Here is a 23,659-nt window from a genome sequence, read left to right on the forward strand (position 1 = left end):
TTTCTGAAGTGAAATTGGTTGTTTGAAGGCTGAAGCTTCCATGAGTGGCCCAAATAATCTGAATAGTCTCACTTTGATTTGACTTTTGTGTGTTAAAGTGTTTTTGGAGTAGATGTCTGACACAGCCTCTGTGTATGTCTCCCATTCCACCCCTCCACCTTTCCAGACAGAACTAGTGTGTCCAACATGACCCGCAGCTCTCACCCTGGGGGGGGCCGGATGGAGTGGATCGTCCCGCTGGTGGTGGTCTCAGCCCTCACCCTGCTCTGCCTCGTCATGCTACTGGCTGTCCTGGTCTACTGGAGGTATTATAGATTACGTTATTTTATTATATTACTGGGTTACTAACCCTAACCCCTACTGACCCCTGGTGGTGGTCTCAGCCCTCACCCTGCTCTGCCTCGTCATGCTACTGGAGGTATTATAGATTACGTTATATTATTATATTACTGGGTTACTAACCCTAACCCCTACTGACCCCTGGTGGTGGTCTCAGCCCTCACCCTGCTCTGCCTCGTCATGCATGCTAGGTGTGTGCGTATTTTCCAGACCCCACCATGTAAAAAAAAGTTATTTAATCAAAGGCCAATGTTGACTTTTTTGAATTGAGTCTATGGCAGTCCATTACAAATCCATTTGACAGTAGTATTGACAGTATTTCAATCTGAAGGAAGTATGCCTTCAGAAAGTGTTCACATCTTTTTCCACATTTTGCTGTGTCACAGCCTGAATTTAAAATATATTTTTGGGGGGGGTCACTAACCTACACACAGTGAATACCCCACAATGTCAAAGTGGAATTCTGTTTTTTGAATTATTTTCTGTAAGGTCCCTCATTCGAGCAGTGCATTTCAAACACATTCAACGTCAAAGACCAGGGAGGTTTTCCAATGCCTTGCAAAGAAGAGCACCTAAAGGATTTCACCATGAGGCCAATGGTAACATTAACAGTCACAAAATGTAATGGCTGTGGTAGGAGAAAACAAAACATGCATCCTGTTTGCAACAAGTCACTAAAGTGATCCTGCAAAAAAATGTGGCAAAGCAATTAACTTTTTGTCCTGAATACAAAGTGTTATGTTTGGGGCAAATCCAATACATGACATTACTCTCCATATTTTGAAGCATTGTGGTGGCTGCAACATATTATGGGTTTGCTTGTAATCATTAAGGAATGGAGCTACAGGCAAAATCCTAGAGGAAAAACTAGTTCAGTCTGCTTTTCCAACCGACACTGGGAGATGGATTCACCTTTCAGCAGGACAATAACCTAGAACACAAGGCCAAATTTACACTGGAGTTGCTTACCAAGAAGACAGTGAATGTTCCTGAATGGCCGAGTTACAGTTTTGATGGCAAGACCTGAAAATGGTTGTCTAGCAATGATCAACAACCAATTTTACAGAGCTTGAATCATTGTTTTAAGAATAATGGGGAAATGTTGCACAATCCAGGTGTGCAAAGCTCTTAGAAACTTACCCAGAAAGACTCACAGCTGTCATCGCTGCCAAAGATGCTTCGACAAAGTATTTACTCAGGGATGTGAATATGTTTTCACTTTGTCATTATGGGGTGTAGATGTGTGTAGATAGTTGAGAATGTTTTTTTAATTGTATCCATTTTGAATTCAAGCTGTGACACAAAACAATGTGGAATAAGTCCAGGGGTATGAATCATTTCTGAAGGCCCTGTACGTGTTTCTTTTAGTGATGGGATCATTGTATGTTGTATCTTAAACAGTTCAAAAGATAGAGCCACATGTGTAGGAAGAAAACAAACCTCATCTAACAGAAACCACTCTGTTTATTACAACCTCATCTAACAGAAACCACTCTGTTTATTACAACCTCATCTAACAGAAACCATTCTGTTTATTACAACCTCATCTAACAGAAACCACTCTGTTTATTACAACCTCATCTAACAGAAACCACTCTGTTTATTACAACCTCATCTAACAGAAACCACTCTGTTTATTACAACCTCATCTAACAGAAACCACTATGTTTATTACAACCTCATCTAACAGAAACCACTCTGTTTATTACAACCTCATCTAACAGAAACCACTCTGTTTATTACAACCTCATCTAACAGAAACCACTCTGTTTATTACACCTCATCTAACAGAAACCACTGTTTATTACAACCTCATCTAACAGAAACCACTATGTTTATTACAACCTCATCTAACAGAAACCACTCTGTTTATTACAACCTCATCTAACAGAAAACTGTTTATTACACCTCATCTGTTTATTACAACCTCATCTAACAGAAACCACTCTGTTTATTACAACCTCATCTAACAGAAACCACTCTGTTTATTACAACCTCATCTAACAGAAACCACTCTGTTTGTTACAACCTCATCTAACAGAAACCACTCTGTTTGTTACAACCTCATCTAACAGAAACCACTCTGTTTATTACAACCTCATCTAACAGAAACCACTCTGTTTATTACAACCTCATCTAACAGAAACCACTCTGTTTGTTACAACCTCATCTAACAGAAACCACTCTGTTTATTACAACCTCATCTAACAGAAACCACTCTGTTTATTACAACCTCATCTAACAGAAACCACTCTGTTTATTACAACCTCATCTAACAGAAACCACTCTGTTTATTACAACCTCATCTAACAGAAACCACTCTGTTTATTACAACCTCATCTAACAGAAACCACTCTGTTTATTACAACCTCATCTAACAGAAACCACTCTGTTTATTACAACCTCATCTAACAGAAACCACTCTGTTTGTTACAACCTCATCTAACAGAAACCACTCTGTTTATTACAACCTCATCTAACAGAAACCACTCTGTTTATTACAACCTCATCTAACAGAAACCACTCTGTTTATTACAACCTCATCTAACAGAAACCACTCTGTTTATTACAACCTCATCTAACAGAAACCACTCTGTTTGTTACAACCTCAACAGAAACCACTCCGTTTGTTACAACCTCATGTAACAGAAACCACTCTGTTTGTTACAACCGCGTCTTTACTCTCGCAACCCCATTTCCAAATCGGGCGACCTCGCGACCCCTAGTTCGGGAAACAGCTCAGTAGAATTGTAGTGTCATCAACATATTTTTGGTTTGCCACTTTAATACAATCAAAGCCTTCCCAGGGCAGCACCATGTTGTCATGCATTCATCTCATCCACTTCCAGTGATGAAGCCCCTTTTATCACCTCATCCCCACTGCTGTGCTCAGTCACAGCTGTCAGTTAACCCTCTTTAACCAGAGGTACAGATAGCCCTCCTACCTCACACGACATCACACTGGCTCTTGACCCTAGCTGACCTCACAGACACACACTCCTGTTTGGAGTGGGGTGACCTATCCTCTTGTCCCCTGGGGAGTTTCCGGCCCATCTGCTGTTCTGTCCTGTGTGTGCGTGTATTTTTGCATGCTGCTGGCCACCAGGAACCTACTTGGTGGAGGATGACTGGTATTTTGGCAGCCCTCCCTCTCTCTCGCTCCTTCTTCCCCCTCCCTCTATTTTCTCCCTTCCTCCTCTCTCTTTCCCTCTCTCCTCCCTTCCTCTCTCCACCTCCCCCCTCCCTCTCTCCTCCTGCCCCTCCCTCCCTCTCTAATCCCCCTCCCGTCTCCCTTCCCCCTCATGTATATCCCTCACTCCCTCCCTCACGCTCTCCTCCCGCTTCTTCCTCCCTCACTCCCTCACTCCCTTCCTCCATCCTCACACATCGCTATCACACTTCTCTCTGCAGGGGGGCCAGCTAACAGGGGCCATGGTGCCGGGAGAGGGCCCAGCTGTGTGTTCGTCTGCAGTGTGATGCCAATCACACACACACACACACACACACTTTCTCTCAGCCTCAGTAATTACACAGGCCAGGCCAGGCTAACAGCTGGCTGCATGTGCTGCCTAATGAGCTATACAGCACAATGGGATCATTACTAGAACTCTGTGTTTAGTGCTTTATGTATTTATGCAGCTCTGCATTGAGCTGTTTCATTGAAGCAAAGGCTTGGCCCGATTTGACAGATTGTGTGTGTGCACATTGCTAGACATGACTGCTTTGTTGACCTGATAGCCAGCGAGGTGAGACAAGTAGTCTCACCAACAGCACACATGCAGAAACATTATTGTGTAAGGGAAAGCTGGTTTGATGTTGACAATGTGTTTTTCTGTGTGCCAAATACATCAGATATTGTTGTTGTGGGGGGAAGGGGGAGGTGCTCATTTTATGGCTTCATGGAGAAGGCCTTTGTCGAGAAGCTGCTTAAATACCTGCCCCTCGTGGCATGTTTGGAGAGCCTCAGGTGTAGATGAAAGCTGGTGGCGCTGATATTTGGCAGTCTCGGCCACGTACACAGGCTTGCGGTGCTTGGCCTCCAGATTGTGGGCCTGCTCTGTTTCAGCTTCTCCAAGCAGCCTAGCTGATTGGAGAATGAGGTGCTTTCTGTACCCTTCAAATTCAAATCAAATTAATTTATAAAGCCCTTTTTACATCAGCCGATGTCACAAAGTGCTATACAGAAACCCAGCCTAAAACCCCAAACAGCAAGCAATGCAGGTGTAGAAGCACGGTGGCTAGGAAAAACTCTCTAGGAAGGCAGGAACCTAGGAAGAAACCTAGAGAGGCTATGAGGGGTGGCCAGTCCTCTTCTGGCTGTGCCGGGTGGCGATTATAACAGGACATGACCAAGATGTTCAAACATTCATAGATGACCAGCAGGGTCAAATAATAATAATCACAGTGGTTGTAGAGGGTGCAACAGGTCAGCACCTCAGGAGTAAATGTCAGTTTGGCTTTTCATAGCCAAGCATTCAGAGTTAGAGACAGCAGGTGCGGTAGAGAGAGGGAGTCAAAAACAGCAGGAACTGGACAAGGTAGCACGTCTGGTGAACAGGGCAGGGTTCCATAGCAGTAGGCAGAACAGTTGAAACTGGAGCAGCAGCATGACCAGGTGGACTGGGTACTGCAAGGAGTCATCAGGCCAGGTAGTCCTGAGGCATGGTCCCAGGGCTTAGGTCCTCTGGGATGAGAGGGAGGGAGAGAGAGAATTAGAGGGAGCATACTTAAATTCACACAGGACACCGGATAAAATAGGAGAAATACTCCAGACATAACAGACTGACCCTAGCACAGCAACACAAACTATTGCAGCATAAATACTGGAGGCTGAGACAGGAGGGGTCAGGAGACACTCCGATACCCCCGGACAGGGCCAAACAGGCAGGATATAACCCCACCCATTTTTCCAAAGCACAGCCCCCACACCCTACAGGGACACAGTGTGTGTGTGTGTGTGTGTGTGTGTGGGGGGGTGTGGGGGTGGGTGGGTGGGTGTGTGGGTGGTATAGTCCAGTGAGTGTGCAAAGTGTCCGGGTAGGCATTTGATTAACTGTTCAGCAGTCTTATGGCTTGGGGGTAGAAGCTGTTGTTGGATGCCAAGCAGTTGCCATACCAAGTGGTGATGCAGCCAGTCAAGATGCTCAAACTTAATGATGGTCTTAGAGTCGTACGCGGCCACAGAGCCATGGGTGAAAAGGAGGTACAGGAGGGGACTGAGCACTCACCCCTGAGGGGCCCCTGTGTTGAGGGTCAGCGTTGCAGATGTGTTATTGCCTACCCTCACCACCTGGGGGTGCCCCGTCAGGAAGTCCAGGATCCAGTTGCAGAGGGAGGTGTTCAGTCCCAGGGTCTTGAGCGTAGTGATGAGCTCTGAGGGCATTATGGTGTTAAATGCTGAGCTGTCGTCAATGAACAGCCTCCTCACATAGGCGTTTCTCTTATCCAGAGGGCAGTGTGGCGTTCAATAGGGATAGCGTCTGTAGATCTGTTGGGACGGTATGCGAATTGGAGTGAGTCCAGGGTGTCTGGGATGATGGTGTTGATGTGAGCCATGACCAGACTTTCAAAGCATTTCATGGCTTCAGATGTGAGTGATACAGGGCGATAGTTATTTAGGCAGGTTACCTTGGTGTTCATGGGCACAGGGACTATGGTGGTCTGCTTGAAATATGTAGGTATTACAGACTGGGTCAGGGAGGCATTGAAAATGTAATTGAAGACACTTGCCAGCTGGTCAGAGTACCCATCCTGGTAATCCATCTGGCCCCACAGTCTTGTGAATGATAACCTGATTTAAAGGTCTTATTCGGCTAGGGCGAGCGAGATCACAGTTGTCCGGAACAGCTGGTGCTCTCATGCATAGTTCAGTATTGCTTGCATCAAAGCTCCCATAAAGTAAACATTTTATTTTATTTTATTTAACCTTTATTTAACTAGGCAAGTCAGAACAAATTCATATTAACAATGATGGTCTACCCCGGCTAAACCTGGACGACGCTGGGCCAATTGTGTGCTGCCGTATGGGACTCCCAAACACGGCCGGAAGTGATTCAGCCTGGATTTGAACCAGGGACTGTAGTGACGCCTCTTGCACTGAGATGCAGTACCTTAGACCGCTGTGCCACTCGTCTGTTAGGTTCGTGTAACTGGGCAGTTTGTGGCTGCGTTCCCCTTTGTAATCCGTGATAGTTTGCAAGCCCTGCCACATACGATGAGTGTCAGAGCCGGTGTAGTGGACTTCAGGAAACAGCAGAGGGAGCACCCCCCTATCCACATCGACGGGACAGTAGTGGAGAGAGTAGTAAGTTAAGTTCCTCGGCATACACGGACAAACTGAATTGGTCCACCCACATAGACAGCGTGGTGAAGAAGGCGCAGCAGCGCCTCTTCAATCTCAGGAGGCTGAAGAAATTTGGCTTGTCACCAAAAGCACTCACAAACGTTTACAGATGCACAATCGAGAGCATCCCGTCGGGCTGTATCACCGCCTTGTACAGCAACTGCTCCCCCTACAACCGTAAGGCTCTCCAGAGGGTAGCGAGGTCTGCACAACGCATCACCGGGGGAAAACTACCTGCCCTCCAGGACAGCTACACCACCCGATGTCACAGGAAGGCCATAAAGATCATTAAGGACAACAACCACCTTAGCCACTGCCTGGTCACCCCGCTATCATCCAGAAGGCGAGGTCAGTACAGGTGCATCAAAGCAGGGACCGAGAGACTGAAAAACAGCTTCTATCTCAAGGCCATCAGACTGTTAAACAGCCACAACTAACATTGATACTGACTCAACTCCAGCCACTTTAATAATGGAAAAATGTATGTAAAAATGTATTACTAGCCACTTTAAACAATGCCACTTCATATAATGTTTAATACCCTACATTACTCATCTCATATGTATATATTGTACCATATACCATCTACTGCATCTTGCCTATGCCGTTCTGTACCATCACTCATTCATATCTTTATGTACATATTCTTTATCCCTTTACACTTGTGTGTATAAGGTAGTAGTTGTGTAATTGTTAGGTTAGATTACTCGTTGGTTATTACTGCATTGTCAGAACTAGAAGCACAAGCATTTCGCTACACTCACATTAACATCTACTATCTGCTAACCATGTGTATGTGACAAATAAAATTTGATTTGAGTAGGATTTGATTTTAGTCCTGTCTTGAAGCTTTGCCTGTTTGATGGCTCATCGGAGGTCGTAGCAGGATTTCTTATAAGCGTCTGAATTAGTGTCCCGCTCTTTGGAAGCAGCAGCTCCAGCCTTTAGCTCAGTGTGGATGTTGCCTGTAATGCATGGCTGCTGGTTGTTTTATATACATATGGTTACTGTGGGGACGACGCCATTGATGCACTTACCTATGCAGCCGGTGACTGATGTGGTAAATACCTCAATGTTATCGGATGAATCCTGGGAACAAATTCCATTCTGTGCTAGTAAAACAGTCCTGTAGTGTAGCATCTGCTTCATCTGACCACTTCCGTATTGAGCGAGTCACTGGTACTTCCGGTTTGAGTTTTTTGCTTGTATGCAGGAATCAGGAGGATAGAGTTATGGTCAGATTTGCCAAATGGAGAGCGGGGAAGAGCTTTGTATGCGATTCTGTGTGTAGAGTAAAGGTGGTCTAGAGTTTTGTCGGCTCTGGTTGCACAGGTGACATGCTGGTAAAAATGGAGTGAAATGTATTTTAGTTTCCCTGCATTAAAAACCCCGGCCACTAGGAGTGACACATCTGTTTGCTTATGGCCCTATACAGCTCGTTGAGTGGTGCCTTAGTACCAGCACTCTCTCCATCCTTCCTCTCCTCTCTTTCTTACACTCCCCCATCCCTGCTGACAGAAGGGAAGGAGACAATGGGGGAGATTAAAATACATTTTTCAGAAAATAGCTATTCCTAATGGAATTATGCAAACATGGTCGTCATTAGTTCAGCATCACTTTTTTTCTCCACTTTTCACGACAGCGAATATTGTGATCACTTATTAGATTCAATCCGTTTTGATGACTCTATTGTCTCAATAGGTTATATTGTTGTTGGTTCACAGTAGATTTGAGTTATACATCAAAATGTTATTAAGACAGTAATTGCTTTTAAAGGGGAGGGCTCCATCTGGAGGGCTTGAGGACATGGTTAGAGGGAGCTCACATATGTCACACAGAGGTTTAAAGGGGAAAATGATGACTCTATATATATATATATATATATATATATATATATATATATATATATATATATATATATATATATATATATATATATATATATATATATATATATATATATATATATATATTTGCTAGGGAAAAGGGTAGGCCAGTCTGTTTGGAGGATAATTTTGTCCAATGAAAAGATCTCATCCTTCTATCACTACTTCTTTCCATACATCCCACTCTCTCTGTTTCTGAATGAGCCCTCCCTCTCCCCCGGTGTAAGGGAGGTGTTGAACGACTGGTTAGTTAGTTAGCTAGCCACACCACACCTTCTCCCTCAGGGAGTCATTAGCCTGGGTGGCAGGGGTGGAGGGGGGCAGGGGAGACCACTCCCCTCATATCTTCAATCTCTCGCTCTCTTTCTTTCTCTCTCGATTCAATTCATTTCTTTCTCTCTGTCTTTCCCTCTCTCTTTCTACAAATGCTTTTAGGCCACTCTCTCCTATTTTATTTCCCTTCCTCTCTCGACAAGAATGACCAGCATCTGCTCTCTCCTCTGCATCAAGTACAGGTAGGTAGACATACTGATAGGGGGAACGTCACTAGACATACTGATAGGGGGAATGTCACTAGACATACTGATAGGGGGAACGTCACTAGACATACTGGTAGGGGGAACGTCACTAGACATACTGGTAGGGGGAATGTCACTAGACATACTGGTAGGGGGAACGTCACTAGACATACTGATAGGGGGAACGTCACTAGACATACTGGTATATAATGTTACTTACCCTACATTATTCATCTCATATGCATACGTATATACTGTACTCTATATCATCGACTGCATCCTTATGTAATACATGTATCACTAGCCACTTTAACTATGCCACTTCGTTTACATACTCATCTCATATGTATATACTGTACTCGATACCATCTACTGTATCTTGCCTATGCTGCTCTGTACCATCACTCATTCATATATCCTTATGTACATATTCTTTATCCCCTTACACTGTGTATAAGACAGTAGTTTTGGAATTGATAGTTAGATTACTTGTTGGTTATTACTGCATTGTCAGAACTAGAAGCACAAGCATTTCGCTACACTCGCATTAACATCTGCTAACCATGTGTATGTGACAAATAAAATTTGATTTGATTTGATTTGGTAGGGGGAACGTCACTAGACATACTGGTAGGGGGAATGTCACGAGACATACTGGTAGGGGGAACGTCACTAGACATACTGATAGGGGGAACGTCACTAGACATACTGGTAGGGGGAACCCAGGTAGGAAAAGCTGGTGTATAGGGCATGGATTTGTTTCTGTGTGAGTGCCGGTGAAGGCTTTGTAAGGTCAGATAGTGACCCCTGCCACTGCAGTAGGCTGCAACACTCCTTTTCTCCTCGTTGTTGGTCTTCCCTTCTCTCTCAGGCTTCTAGACACAGAAGAAGTTGGGTGACATTTCAAAATGCTTCTGACAAAATGAGAGCTTTAGAGAAATATGCCTAGACTAGAGACTAGCTAGTCATTGTGCTTGTGTACATGTTGGAGGCAGAGAGAGACTGCCAGGGCTCTTTCTAGTCCTGCTGTTTGTTATGTAGGAGTCATGGGCCAAGGCTCATAAATGCCATTTAGCAGACGCTTTTAACCAAAGCGACTAATGGTCATGTGTGCATGCAGTTTATATGGTCAGCTCACTGTATGTGTTTACAGGAGGCTATGTGTGTTTACAGAGGGCTGTGTGTGTTTACAGGAGACTATGTGTTTACAGGGGTCTGTGCGTGTTTACAGGAGGCTGTGCGTGTTTACATGAGGCTGTGCGTGTTTACATGAGGCTGTGCGTGTTTACATGAGGCTGTTTACAGGAGGCTGTGCGTGTTTACATGAGGCTGTGCGTGTTTACATGAGGCTGTGCGTGTTTACATGAGGCTGCGTGTTTACATGAGGCGTGTTTACATGAGGCTGTGCGTGTTTACATGAGGCTGTGCGTGTTTACATGAGGCTGTTTACATGAGGCGTGTTTACATGAGGCTGTGCGTGTTTACATGAGGCTGTGCGTGTTTACAGGAGGCATGAGGCTGTGCGTGTTTACATGAGGCTGTGCGTGTTTACATGAGGCTGTGCGTGTTTACAGGAGGCTGTGCGTGTTTACACGGGGCTGTGCGTGTTTACATGAGGCTGTGCGTGTTTACAGGCTGAGGCGTGTTTACATGAGGCTGTGCGTGTGTTTACATGAGGCTGTGCGTGTTTACATGAGGCTGTGCGTGTTTACATGAGGCATGAGGCTGTGCGTGTTTACATGAGGCTGTGCGTGTTTACATGGGGCTGTGCGTGTTTACATGAGGCTGTGCGTACATGAGGCTGTGCGTGTTTACATGAGGCTGTGCGTGTTTACATGAGGCTGTGCGTGTTTACATGATGTTTACAGGAGGCTGTGCGCATTTGTTTACAGGAGGCTGTGCGTGTTTACATGAGGCTGTGCGTGTTTACAGGAGGCTGTGCGTGTTTGAGGCTGTGCGTGTTTACAGGAGGCTGTGCGTGTTTACATGAGGCTGTGCGTGTTTACATGAGGCTGTGCGTGTTTACATGAGGCTGTGCGTGTTTACATGAGGCTGTGCAGGAGGTTTACATGAGGCTGTGCGTGTTTACATGAGGCTGTGGTGTTTGGAGGCGTGTTTACAGGCTGGAGGTTTACATGAGGCTGTGCGTGTTTACATGAGGCTGTGCGTGTTTACATGAGGCTGTGCGTGTTTACAGGAGGCTGTGCGTGTTTACATGAGGCTGTGCGTGTTTACATGAGGCTGTGCGTGTTTACATGAGGCTGTGCGTGTTTACATGAGGCTGTGCGTGTTTACATGAGGCTGTGCGTGTTTACATGAGGCTGTGCGTGTTTACATGAGGCTGTGCGTGTTTACAGGAGGCTGTGCGTGTTTACATGAGGCTGTGCGTGTTTACATGAGGCTGTGCGTGTTTACATGAGGCTGTGCGAGGCTGTGCGTGTTTACAGGAGGCTGTGCGTGTTTACATGAGGCTGTGCGTGTTTACATGAGGCTGGCTGTTTACATGAGGCTGTGCGTGTTTACAGGAGGCTGTGTGCGTGTTTACAGGAGGCTGTGCGCGTTTAGGCTGTGTGTGTTTACACGAGGCTGTGCGGGTTTACAGGAGGCTGTTTACAGGAGGTGTGTGTTTACAGGAGGCTGTGCGCATTTACAGGAGGCTTTGGGGAGGCAGGAGGCTGTGGGTTTACAGGAGGCTGTGCGGGTTTACAGGAGGCTGTGCGGGTTTACAGGAGGCTGTGTGCGTTTACAGGAGGCTGTGCGCGTTTACAGGAGGCTGTGCCTGTGCGTTTACAGGAGGCTGTGTGTGTGCGTTTACAGGAGGCTGTGTGCGTTTACAGGAGGCTGTGTGTGTGTGTGTGTGTGTGTGTGTGTGTGTGTGTGTGTTTACAGGAGGCCTTACAGGAGGCTGTGTGTGTGTGTTTCAGGAGGCAGCAGGGTGTTGTTGTGTTTACAGGACTACAGGAGGCTGGTGGTCATCAGGATACCTTATTCCAGCATGTGTACTCTGGTGGTCATCATCTATTGAGTCATTACTGTGTGAGCTGCAGGAAGCCTAGTGGTTAAGACCGTTGGGTCATTGACCAAAAGGCCGCTGGTTCGAATCCCCAAGCCAACTATGTGACAAATCTGCTGACGTGCCCTTGAGCAAGGCTCTGAACCGTATTTGCTCCCCTAATTTCCTCTAGATAAGTGTCTGCTAAATTACTAAAATGTCAAATGTAAATAACATCAGCAGGCTTGTAAATAGGGCTGGTTCTAACCACCCTGGGCATTTTATCAGTAATGTAACTGGCAGCTCTGTCTGTGTAATTATATTCACCACCTTGCTGCTAACAACAACCTGAGAATGATGACGATATGTTGTGTTAATACTAGAGGTCTTTCTCGGGTCCAAAAAGTTGGACCCGTTCTGAAATGGACCTGGGGCTTTCCCACCTGGACCCAATATGCATAAATAAATGTTTTTAGAGAGAGAGACCTGTTACGAACAGACCAGAGGAAAACTACACCTGTTCCCTATAGACCTGGTCGGATCCAGATCCGGGCCTATCCGAGTGCCAATTTGTGTTAGCTAAAACGGATACAATGATGTCATTATAATGACAACTGTGTACGGGAAGGACCAAGCAGGCATGAGAGACAATTGATTAGGGTGAAGTGCAATTATTAGGAGGTTTATTTTGGCAAACTTAGTTTTTATTACAAAGTTAGAGAAATCAATAACCATAGTGCATAAAAATAGTAATTAAAGGTCTGTAAATGAATAAAAGTAAAATGTGCTAATGCCTCAAACGTATAACGTAAATGTATAACTGCTGTCTACAGAGTAACTCAAATGAAGGGTTACCTGTATTCATTATGCCAGATTCTGTTGCAAAACGTTTCTTCAATGGAATTAAATGAAGAACCTACAGTTGAAGTCGGAAGTATACATACACCTTAGCCAACTACATTTCAACTCAGTTTTTCACAATTCCTAACATTTAATCCTAGTCAAAATTCCCTGTCTTAGGTCCGTTAAGATCACCACTTCTATTTTAAGAATGTGAAATGTCAGAATAATAGTAGAGAGAATGATTTATTTCAGCTTTTATTTCTTTCATCACATTCCAGAAATTTACATACACTCAATTAGTATTTGGTAACATTGCCTTTAAATTGTTTAACTTGGGTCAAATGTTGTGGGTAGCCTTCCACAAGCTTCCCACAATGTTGGGTGAATTTTGGCACATTCCTCCTGACAGAGCTGGTGTAACTGAGTCGGATTTGTAGGCCTCCTTGCTCGCACACGCTTTTTCAGTTCTGGCCACAACCTTTCGAAAGGATTGAGGTCAGGGCTTTGTGATGGCCACTCCAATACCTTGACTTTGTGGTTCTTAAGCCATTTTGCCACAACTTTAGAAGTATGCTTGGGGTCATTGTCCATTTGGAAGACAAATTTGTGAACAAGCTTTAACTTCCTGACTACAAGCATTTCGCTACACTCGCATTAACATCTGCTAACCATGTGTATGTGACAAATAAAATTTGATTTGATTTGATTTGATGTCTTAAGATGTTGCTTCAATTTATCCACATAATATTCCTCCTCATGATGCCATCTATTTTGTAAAGTGCACCAGTCCCTCCTGCAGCAAAGCAGCCCCACAACATGATGCCTCCACCCCCGTACTTCACGGTTGGGATGGTGTTCTTCAGCTTGCAAGCCTCCCCCTTTTTCCTCCAAACATAACAATGGTTATTATGGCCAAACAGTTCTATTTTTGTTTCATCAGACCAGAGGACATTTCTCCAAAAAGTATGATCTTTGTCCCCATGTGCAGTTGCAAACCGTAGTCTGGCTTTTTTATGGCAGTTTTGGAGCAGTGGCTTCTTCCTTGCAGAGAGGCCTGTCAGGTTATGTCGATATAGGACTCGTTTTACTGTGGATATAGATACTTTTGTACCTGTTTCCTCCAGCATCTTCACAAGGTCCTTTGCTGTTGTTCTGGAATTTGTTTTCACTTTTTGCACCAAAGTACGTTCATCTCCAGGAGACAGAACTTGTCTCCTCCCTGAGCAGTATGACGGCTGCATGGTCCCATGGTGTTTATACTTGTGTACTATTGTTTGTGCAGATGAACTTGGTACCATCAGGGGTTTGGAAATTGCTCTCAAGGATGAACCAGAGTTGTGGAGTTCTACAAAAAAAATTCTGAGGTCTTGGCTGATTTCTTTTGCTTTTCCCATGATGTCAATCAAAGAGGCACTGTTTGAAGGTAGGCCTTGAAATACATCCACAGGTACACCTCCAATTGACTCAAATGATGTCAATTAGCCTATCAGAAGCTTCTCAAGCCATGACATAATTTTCTGGAATTTACCAAGCTGTTTAAAGACACAATCAACTTAGTGTATGTAAACTTCTGAATTGTGATACAGTGAATTATAAGTTAAATAATCTGTCTGTAAACAATTGTTGGAAAAATGACTTGTGTCATGCACAAAGTAGATGTCCTAACGGACTTGCCAAAACTATAGTTTGTTAACAAGAAATTTGTGGAGTGGTTGAAAAATGACTTTTAATGACTCCAACCTAAGTGTATGTAAACGTCCGACTTCTATTTGTCCAATAGAAACTCTGGTTGTAGTAGCAGAACGTTCTGTTTGCAGCTGTTTGGACCAATGATTACACCCCTGAAGCCATAAGGTTAGCTCACATAATATAATGGCAGTGGTAGGCTACAAAGACACACATCATTTATCAAGGATCTATAACAAAACATGTTTTGCATTAACATGATAGTTTTAAATATACAGCACCAGTTTTGCACACGTTTGGCATTCTCTCAACCTGCTTAATGAGGTAGTCACATGGAATGCATTTCAATTAACAGGTGTGCCTTGTTAAAACATTAGTTTGGAATTTATTTCCTTCATAATGCATTTGAGCCAATCAGTTGTGTTGTGTTGTGGTAGGGGGTTGGTATACAGAAGATTGCCCAATTTGGTTAAAGACAAAGTCCATATTATGGCAAGAACTGATCAAATAAGCAAAGAGAAATGACAGTCCATCATTACCTTAAGGCATGAAGGGCAGTCAGTCCGGAAAATGTCATAGTTTCTTCAAGTGCAGTCGCAAAAAACATGAAGCGCTATGACAAAACTGGCTCTCATGAGGACCGCCACAGGAAAGGAAGACCCAGAGTTACCTCGGCTGGAGATGATAAGTTCGTTAGAGTGACCAGCCTCAGATATCGGCAATTTACTGCACCTTAAATTGCAGCCCAAATAAATACTTCACAGAGTTCAAGTAACAGACACGTCTCAACATCAACTGTTCAGAGGAGACTGCGTGAATCAGGCCTTCATGGTCAAATTGCTGCAATGAAACCACTACTAAAGGACACCAATAAGAAGAACAAACTTGCCTGGGCCAAGAAACATGAGCAATGGATATTAGACTGGTGGAAATATATCCTTTGGTCTGATGTGTCCAAATTTAAGATTTTTGGTACCAACAAACATCTCTTTGTGAGACGCAGAGTTGTTGAAAGGATGATCTCTGCATGTGTGGTTCCCACCGTGGAGCATGGAAGAGGAGGTGTGATGGTGCTTTGCTGGTGACACTGTCGTGATTTATTTAGAATTCAATGCACACTTAACCAGCATAGCTACCACAGGCTTATGCAGCAATACGCCAACCCATCTGGTTTGCGCTTAGTGGGACGATCATTTGTTTTTCAACAGGACAATGACCCAAAACACACCTCCAGGCTGTGTAAGGGCTATTTGACCAAGAAGGAGAGTGATGGAGTGCTGCATCAGATGACCTGGCCTCCACAATCCCCCAACCTCAACCCATTTGAGATGGTTTGGGATGAGTTGGACCGCAGAGTAAAGAAAAAGCAGCCAACAAGAGCTCAGCAAATGTGGGAACTCCTTCAAGACTGATGGGAAAGCATTCCAGGTGAAGCTGGTTGAGAGAATGCCAAGAGTGTGCAAAGCTGTCATCAAGGCAAAGGTTGGCTACATTGAAGAATCCAAAATATAAATATATTTGGATTTGTTTAACATTTTTACATCATCATTCCATATGTGTTAATTCATAGTTTTGATGTCTTCACTATTATTCTACAATGTATAAAATAGTAAAAATAAAGAAAAACTCTTGAACGCTTAAACATATTTCCATGGAAATACATGGGTAGCCATGAAAAAGACCCCCCTCCCAATAGTGACCGAGGATCGCTATGGGGCGCAATGTAGGCTTGTACACAATCGCCCAACCTTAGCACACACACACTCTGTACTCTCTGTGTGTGGTTACAGTAGGCTAACGTATGTCAGTGGTTTTAGGAACTGCAGTAACATCAGGCAGGATTTAGGCTACCAACTGCCTAGCCAGTTGTAGCTCAATCTTGGGTGCAATGATCACGTTCCCGCGCTGACTGACTGTGTGGAGGCTCGTTGACTTAATGTTACGTTAGCCTACATGCTACACATGCAAAGCTATATTAGCCACGACTTAGCGTTCTTTGTGCAGCTTCAAATGTTGAACAAAGTTGGAAGTTGTTGCGCCTCCTTGTGTAACTTTCTTCCTGCATGTTTTGCAAGTTGCAATCCGTTTTTTATTGACTATAGCGTCGTCTTTATATCCGACAATAATCATTTGGGGTATCATCTTTCCAAGGGCTCCGACTGAATTCACCCACCGACATTCCTCTGCACTGCCACGCACAACTTTTCCTCCGCTGGCACAATTTGATTGGCTGCTGTCCGATTCAAACTGTAATCCGTTAAATGAAGAGTTGATGCGCTGCACACTTTTTTTAATAGCATCATTTTTAATATTTGGGCTTGGAGAGGGGGTCAGGTCAGTTCGAGTCTGACTGGAGTCCAAGTCATGTGACTGGAGTCCAAGTCATGTGACTGGAGTCCAAGTCATGTGACTGGAGTCCAAGTCATGTGACTGGAGTCCAAGTCATGTGACTGGAGTCCAAGTCATGTGACTGGAGTCCAAGTCATGTGACTGGAGTCCAAGTCATGTGACTGGAGTCCAAGTCATGTGACTGGAGTCCAAGTCATGTGACTGGAGTCCAAGTCATGTGACTGGAGTCCAAGTCAAGTCCAAGTCCAAGTCATGTGACTGGAGTCCAAGTCATGTGACTGGAGTCCAAGTCATGTGACTGGAGTCCAAGTCATGTGACTGGAGTCCAAGTCATGTGACTGGAGTCCAAGTCATGTGACTGGAGTCCAAGTCATGTGACTGGAGTCCAAGTCATGTGACTGGAGTCCAAGTCATGTGACTGGAGTCCAAGTCATGTGACTGGAGTCCAAGTCATGTGACTGGAGTCCAAGTCATGTGACTGGAGTCCAAGTCATGTGACTGGAGTCATGTGACTGGAGTCCAAGTCATGTGACAAGTCATGTGACTGGAGTCCAAGTCATGTGACTGGAGTCCAAGTCATGTGACTGGAGTCCAAGTCATGTGACTGGAGTGTGACTGGAGTCCAAGTCATGTGACTGGAGTCCAAGTCATGTGACTGGAGTCCAAGTCATGTGACTGGAGTCCAAGTCATGTGACTGGAGTCCAAGTCATGTGACTGGAGTCCAAGTCATGTGACTGGAGTCCAAGTCATGTGACTGGAGTCCACACCTCTGTTAAAGGCTACACCAGTCGTATTCTGCGTATGTGACAAATAACGTTTGATTTGATTTTGATATGTTATGAACCCAATATGTTACAAATTGTTGTACTTAAGATCCCAGAGTGCATCTTTAAAGTGCAAAGGTGTATAGCTACATGTGACCATCACAAACTGGTTGCAATCTGGTTTATGTTGTCATTGCCAGCAACTTTACCCACCGAGCTCTTTCGATGTGGTACTAATGATTTTCAATTAACTCTGCATCATGTTCCTGTCTTATGTGTGGTACTAGTGGTGATGTTGGGTGTACTCTCCTCTGCATGATACTGGTGGTGATGTTGGGTTTACTCTCTGTGTGGTACTGGTGGTGATGTTGGGTTTACTCTCCTCTGTGTGGTACTGGTGGTGATGTTGGGTTTACTCTCCTCTGTGTGGTACTGGTGGTGATGTTGGGTTTACTCTCCTCTGCATGATACTGGTGGTGATGTTGGGTTTACTCTCTGTGTGGTACTGGTGGTGATGTTGGGTTTACTCTCCTCTGCATGGTACTGGTGGTGATGTTGGGTTTACTCTCCTCTGTGTGGTACTGGTGGTGATGTTGGGTTTACTCTCCTCTGTGTGATACTGGTGGTGATGTTGGGTTTACTCTCTCTGTGTGGTACTGGTGGTGATGTTGGGTTTACTCTCCTCTGCATGGTACTGGTGGTGATGTTGGGTTTACTGTCCTCTGTGTGGTACTGGTGGTGATGTTGGGTTTACTCTCCTCTGTGTGGTACTGGTGGTGATGTTGGGTTTACTCTTCTCTCCTCTGTGTGGTACTGGTGGTGATGTTGGGTTTACTCTCCTCTGTGTGGTACTGGTGGTGATGTTGGGTTTACTCTCCTCTGTGTGGTACTGGTGGTGATGTTGGGTTTACTCTCTCTCTCCTCTGTGTGGTACTGGTGGTGATGTTGGGTTTACTCTCCTCTGTGTGGTACTGGTGGTGATGTTGGGTTTACTCTCCTCTGTGTGGTACTGGTGGTGATGTTTGGTTTACTCTCCTCTGCATGATACTGGTGGTGATGTTGGGTTTACTCTCCTCTGTGTGGTACTGGTGGTGATGTTGGGTTACTCTCCTCTGTGTGGTACTGGTGGTGATGTTGGGTGTACTCTCCTCTGTGTGGTACTGGTGGTGATGTTGGGTGTACTCTCCTCTGTGTGGTACTGGTGGTGATGTTGGGTTTACTCTCCTCTGTGTGGTACTGGTGGTGATGTTGGGTTTACTCTCCTCTGTGTGGTACTGGTGGTGATGTTGGGTTTACTCTCCTCTGCATGATACTGGTGGTGATGTTGGGTTTACTCTCCTCTGTGTGGTACTGGTGGTGATGTTGGGTTTACTCTCCTCTGCATGGTACTGGTGGTGATGTTGGGTTTACTCTCCTCTGCATGATACTGGTGGTGATGTTGGGTTTACTCTCCTCTGTGTGGTACTGGTGGTGATGTTGGGTTTACTCTCCTCTGTGTGATACTGGTGGTGATGTTGGGTTTACTCTCCTCTTGGTGGTGATGTTGGGTTTGGGTCTTCTCTCCTCTGCATGGTACTGGTGGTGATGTTGGGTTTACTCTCTTCTCTCCTCTGTGTGGTACTGGTGGTGATGTTGGGTTTACTCTCCTCTGTGTGGTACTGGTGGTGATGTTGGGTTTACTCTCCTCTGTGTGGTACTGGTGGTGATGTTGGGTTTACTCTCCTCTGCATGATACTGGTGGTGATGTTGGGTTTACTCTCCTGTGTGGTACTGGTGGTGATGTTGGGTTTACTCTCCTCTGTGTGGTACTGGTGGTGATGTTGGGTTTACTCTCCTCTGCATGATACTGGTGGTGATGTTGGGTTTACTCTCCTGTGTGGTACTGGTGGTGATGTTGGGTTTACTCTCCTCTGTGTGGTACTGGTGGTGATGTTACCTCTCCTCTCTTCTGTGTGGTGATGTTGGTCTGTCTCTCCTCTTCTGTGTTATTCTACAGGAGGTTTTTCCAGACAGCTCACTTCTATGTGGAGGACAGTAGTTCTCCCAGGGTGGTGGCCAATGAGAACATCCCTGTCATCCCCATCCCAGGTAAGACACACCTTCTTTAACACACCATAACACACATGAGAGCCCAATTCAATCCAACCTGCTTTAGCAATATTTCTGTGTTTACAAACTATTGCCCAACCCCTTCCTGGTAGTTTTTTTATAGTAGCCACAACCATTCTGTGACCATTCTCTTGTTGACGTTTTTGTCCACACTCTTTAAGTCAAGCCTTTTTCTTTGTTAGTCATTATCTGCTCTTGTTAGGATACATTCTAGTGTGAGTTTCTAGTGTGAGTTTAATACATTTGAATGGGCCAATCTACTTCTATTTTACTCAGTGGCTTACACCCTGAGTGCATGTAAAAGTGCTTGTGACCTGCTCTATTAGGAGTGATGTGAGAGGGTTCTTCTCTGAGAGAGCCCAGTGTAGAGGCACCTGGTCAATAACACAATGAGAAGACAGTGCTGTGTGTAATGCATAGCGTTCCTTTAAAGAGAGCAGACTCTCAGGGACTCAGAGGGACTATGGCACTACGGCCCAGTTCAAAGCAATGATGGTTAACTTAAAGAACCCAGCTGATGTCTGTATTGAGTCTCCATCCATTCTGCTTTTGTCTCTTTTCTCTCTCTCCCCCCACCTTTGCTCACTCTCTCTCCCCCCACCTTTGCTCACTCTCTTTCGCTATCTCCCCCCCACCTTCGCTTGCTCTGTCAATATCCCCCTTCCTCACACGCTGTCGCTCTGTCCCCCTTCCTCGCTCGCTATCTCCCTGTCCCCATCCCCGCGCGCACGCTCTGTCCCCCCCCTTCCTCATCACGCACGCTCTGTCCCCCTTCCTCGCTCAATATCTCCCTGTCCCCCTTCCTCACGCGCACGCTCTGTCCCCTTCCTCGCTCGCTATCTCCCTGTCCCCTTCCACGCGCGCACGCTCTGTCCCCCTTCCATGCTCGCTATCTCCTGTCCCCATTCCTCCGCGCACGCCCTGTCCCCCTTCCTCGCTCGCTATCTCCCTGTCCCCCTTCCTCGCTCGCTATCTCCCTGTCCCCCTTCCTCGCTCGCTATCTCCCTGTCCCGCTTCCTCTTGCTCGCTATCTCCCTGTCCCCATTCCTCGTGCTCACGCTCTCTCCCCTTCCTTGCTCACGCGCTCTCTCCCCTTCCTTGCTCACGGGCTCTCTCCCCCTTCCTTGCTCACGCGCTCCCTCTCCCCTTCCTTGCTCACGCGCTCTCCCCTTCCTTGCTCACGCTCTCTCCCCTTCTCTCACCCCTTCCTTGCTCACGCGCTCTCCCCCCTTCCTTGCTCACGCGCTCTCCCCCCCCCTTCCTTTGCTCTCTCCCCTTCCTTGCGCCTCTCTGCTCCCTTCCTTGCTCACGCGCTCTCTCCCCTTCCTTGCTCACGCGCTCTCCCCTTCCTTGCTCACGCGCTCTCTCCCCTTCCTTGCTCACGCGCTCTCTCCCCTTCCTTGCTCACGCGCTCTCCCCCTTCCCCTCCCCTCCTTGCTCACGCGCTCTCCCCCCTTCCTTGCTCCTTGCGCTCTCCCCCTTCCTTGCTCACGCTCTCTCCCCTTCCTTGCTCACGCGCTCTCCCCTCCTGCCCCCTTCCTTGCTCACGCGCTCTGCTCCCCCTTCCTTGCTCACGCGCTCTCTCCCCCTTCCTTGCTCACGCGCTCTCTCCCCTTCCTTGCTCACGTGCTCTCTCCCCTTCCTTGCTCACGCGCTCTCTCCCCTTCCCCGTGCTCTCTCCCCTTCCTTGCTCACGCTCTCTCCCCTTCCTTGCTCTCTCCCCTTCCTTGCTCACGCGCTCTCTCCCCTTCCTCTCCCCTTCCTTGCTCACGCGCTCTCCCCTTCCTTGCTCACACGCTCTCTCCCCTTCCTTGCTCACGTGCTCTCTCCCCTTCCTTGCTCACACGCTCTCTCCCCTCCTTCCTTGCTCCGCTCTCTCCCCTTCCTTGCTCACGCGCTCTCTCCCCTTCCTTGCTCACGTCTCTCCCCTTCCTCTCCCCTTCCTTGCTCACGGCTCTCTCACCCTTCCTTGCTCACGCGCTCTCTCCCCTTCCTTGCTCGCGCTCTCTCCCCTTCCTTGCTCACGCTCTCCCCCTTCCTTGCTCACGCGCTCTCTCCCCTTCCTTGCGCTCTCTCCCCTTCCTTGCTCACGCGCTCTCTCCCCTTCCTTGCTCACGCGCTCTCTCCCCTTCCTTGCTCACACGCTCTCTCCCCTTCCTTGCTCACGCGCTCTCTCCCCCACTCCCTCTCTTTTCTCCTCTATGTGGAGACAAACTGCTTCTTTCTGTACAGACAAGTTAATATACCATCTCAGAGAACAGAGTGTTGTGTTTATAGAACTGTGATTGTTGTACAGCGTGTGAAATGCTAAATCCATCCCCCCACTGGACTGTAATGTGAGGGGTTTAATGAGCAGGAAGAAAACGGAGAGAGGGGGTACATGGAGCCAAAACTCTGACACAGCTGGTCTAGTGTGTTTGTCTGCCTGCACATGAATGTCTTTGTTCCACCTTTCATCACATCCCTTCTCTCCTGAATAAAGGCTAAATGTGTGCACAGCTGCACAGTTCTAGCAAATCCAAATGTGGCCATAGTATTTTAATCAGCTCCATTGATTAGTGTATAAATGGAAGACTGTTGACAAATGGACACTCAAACAATCCCCCAATCACCTTTAACCATGTAACCATTGAAGTGAGTCAGGGAGTGCCTGTCTGTCAGTGGACCCAGCTGGGAGTGTGTATTGGCTGTAATATCACACACCAGCAGCAGCAGACAAACCCAGCAGCTGTTTCCTCTGTCCACACACACACACACACACACACCCTTTGTCCTGATGGCTTTCTCTGTGTGACAGAAGCCTCCCCATCACCTCTCCTCCCTAATGGATAATTTGGGACTGATGTGGCTCATCTAACACAGATGCCACCCCCTCTAAACATCCATATTAGACAATTATGGCTCTTTGTCTGCCAGTGACTGGTCTAGCTGTGGTGTGATTCCCATCGCTCTGTGTGACATGGCTATTAAGTGTTCTTCTCAACATAAACGACAACAAGTCTAGATGTGTCCACACATTCATCCTTTTTATCTGTAAGAATCTCGGTGAAGCATTTCAGTGTGTGATGATGATGATGCGTGACTTGTGTTATTCATATCTGTACTACTGGGGTAGTTAAATTAGTCTCAGTGGGAGGCTGTGTGGGATGTGCTGATTTAGGATCAGTTTTGCCTTTTAGATCACATTGAATGAGATATAATTGACAGGGAGGACCTGATCCTAGAGCAGCACTCCTACTCTGAGGCGTTTGGCCCCATATATGTTCTTCTCTGAAAGTGTCTGTGGGAGAGGCAGCGAACGCCTAGCAGATTGCTGGTTCATTTGTAATGCTGTGCCACACTAGAGTAGTGCAGTGGTACGTTGGAAATCTAAGGAATACAGGCTGAAGGGATATTAAAATACCTGTTCTTTCATTTGTCTGTCTGAAATATGGAAGCAGTTACAAACGTAGGGAGGTTCTAGACAGGATATTAATATTGTTATTTACACCTTCACAAAGTATTCACACCCCTGGATTTTTCCACATTTTGATGTTATAGCCTGAATTTAAAATTTATCTAAATTTAGATTTTGTTTGTGTCTGTGTCACACGCTCGGTCACACACTCACTCAATTCAATTCAAGGCGCGTTATTTGCATGGGAAACATATGTTAACATTGCTAAAGAAAGTCACTCTCTCTCTGCCATTGTGAAAAAGTGTGGTATGTCCACATTTGTGTCTTTCTCAGTGTGATATGTCCACATTTGTGTCTTTCTAAGTGTGATATGTCCACATTTGTGTCTTTCTAAGTGTGATATGTCCACATGTGTGTCTTTCTAAGTGTGAT

General features: G+C 46.0%; 1 protein-coding gene across 1 annotated transcript in view; it reads left to right on the top strand.

Annotated features, from left to right (window-relative positions):
• The window catches only part of LOC112255307 (receptor-type tyrosine-protein phosphatase gamma-like), a 226,989-nt gene that overhangs the window by 192,220 nt on the left and 11,110 nt on the right, over window positions 1-23,659 (top strand). The window contains exons 13-14 of the mRNA XM_042324621.1: window positions 167-305; window positions 19,718-19,809. Coding sequence (XP_042180555.1) covers window positions 167-305; window positions 19,718-19,809 — 231 coding nt within the window. The remainder of the gene's footprint in view (window positions 1-166; window positions 306-19,717; window positions 19,810-23,659) is intronic.

Source organism: Oncorhynchus tshawytscha, linkage group LG07 (assembly GCF_018296145.1).
Source record: "Oncorhynchus tshawytscha isolate Ot180627B linkage group LG07, Otsh_v2.0, whole genome shotgun sequence".
In the NCBI taxonomy this organism is placed as follows: Eukaryota; Metazoa; Chordata; class Actinopteri; order Salmoniformes; family Salmonidae; genus Oncorhynchus; species Oncorhynchus tshawytscha.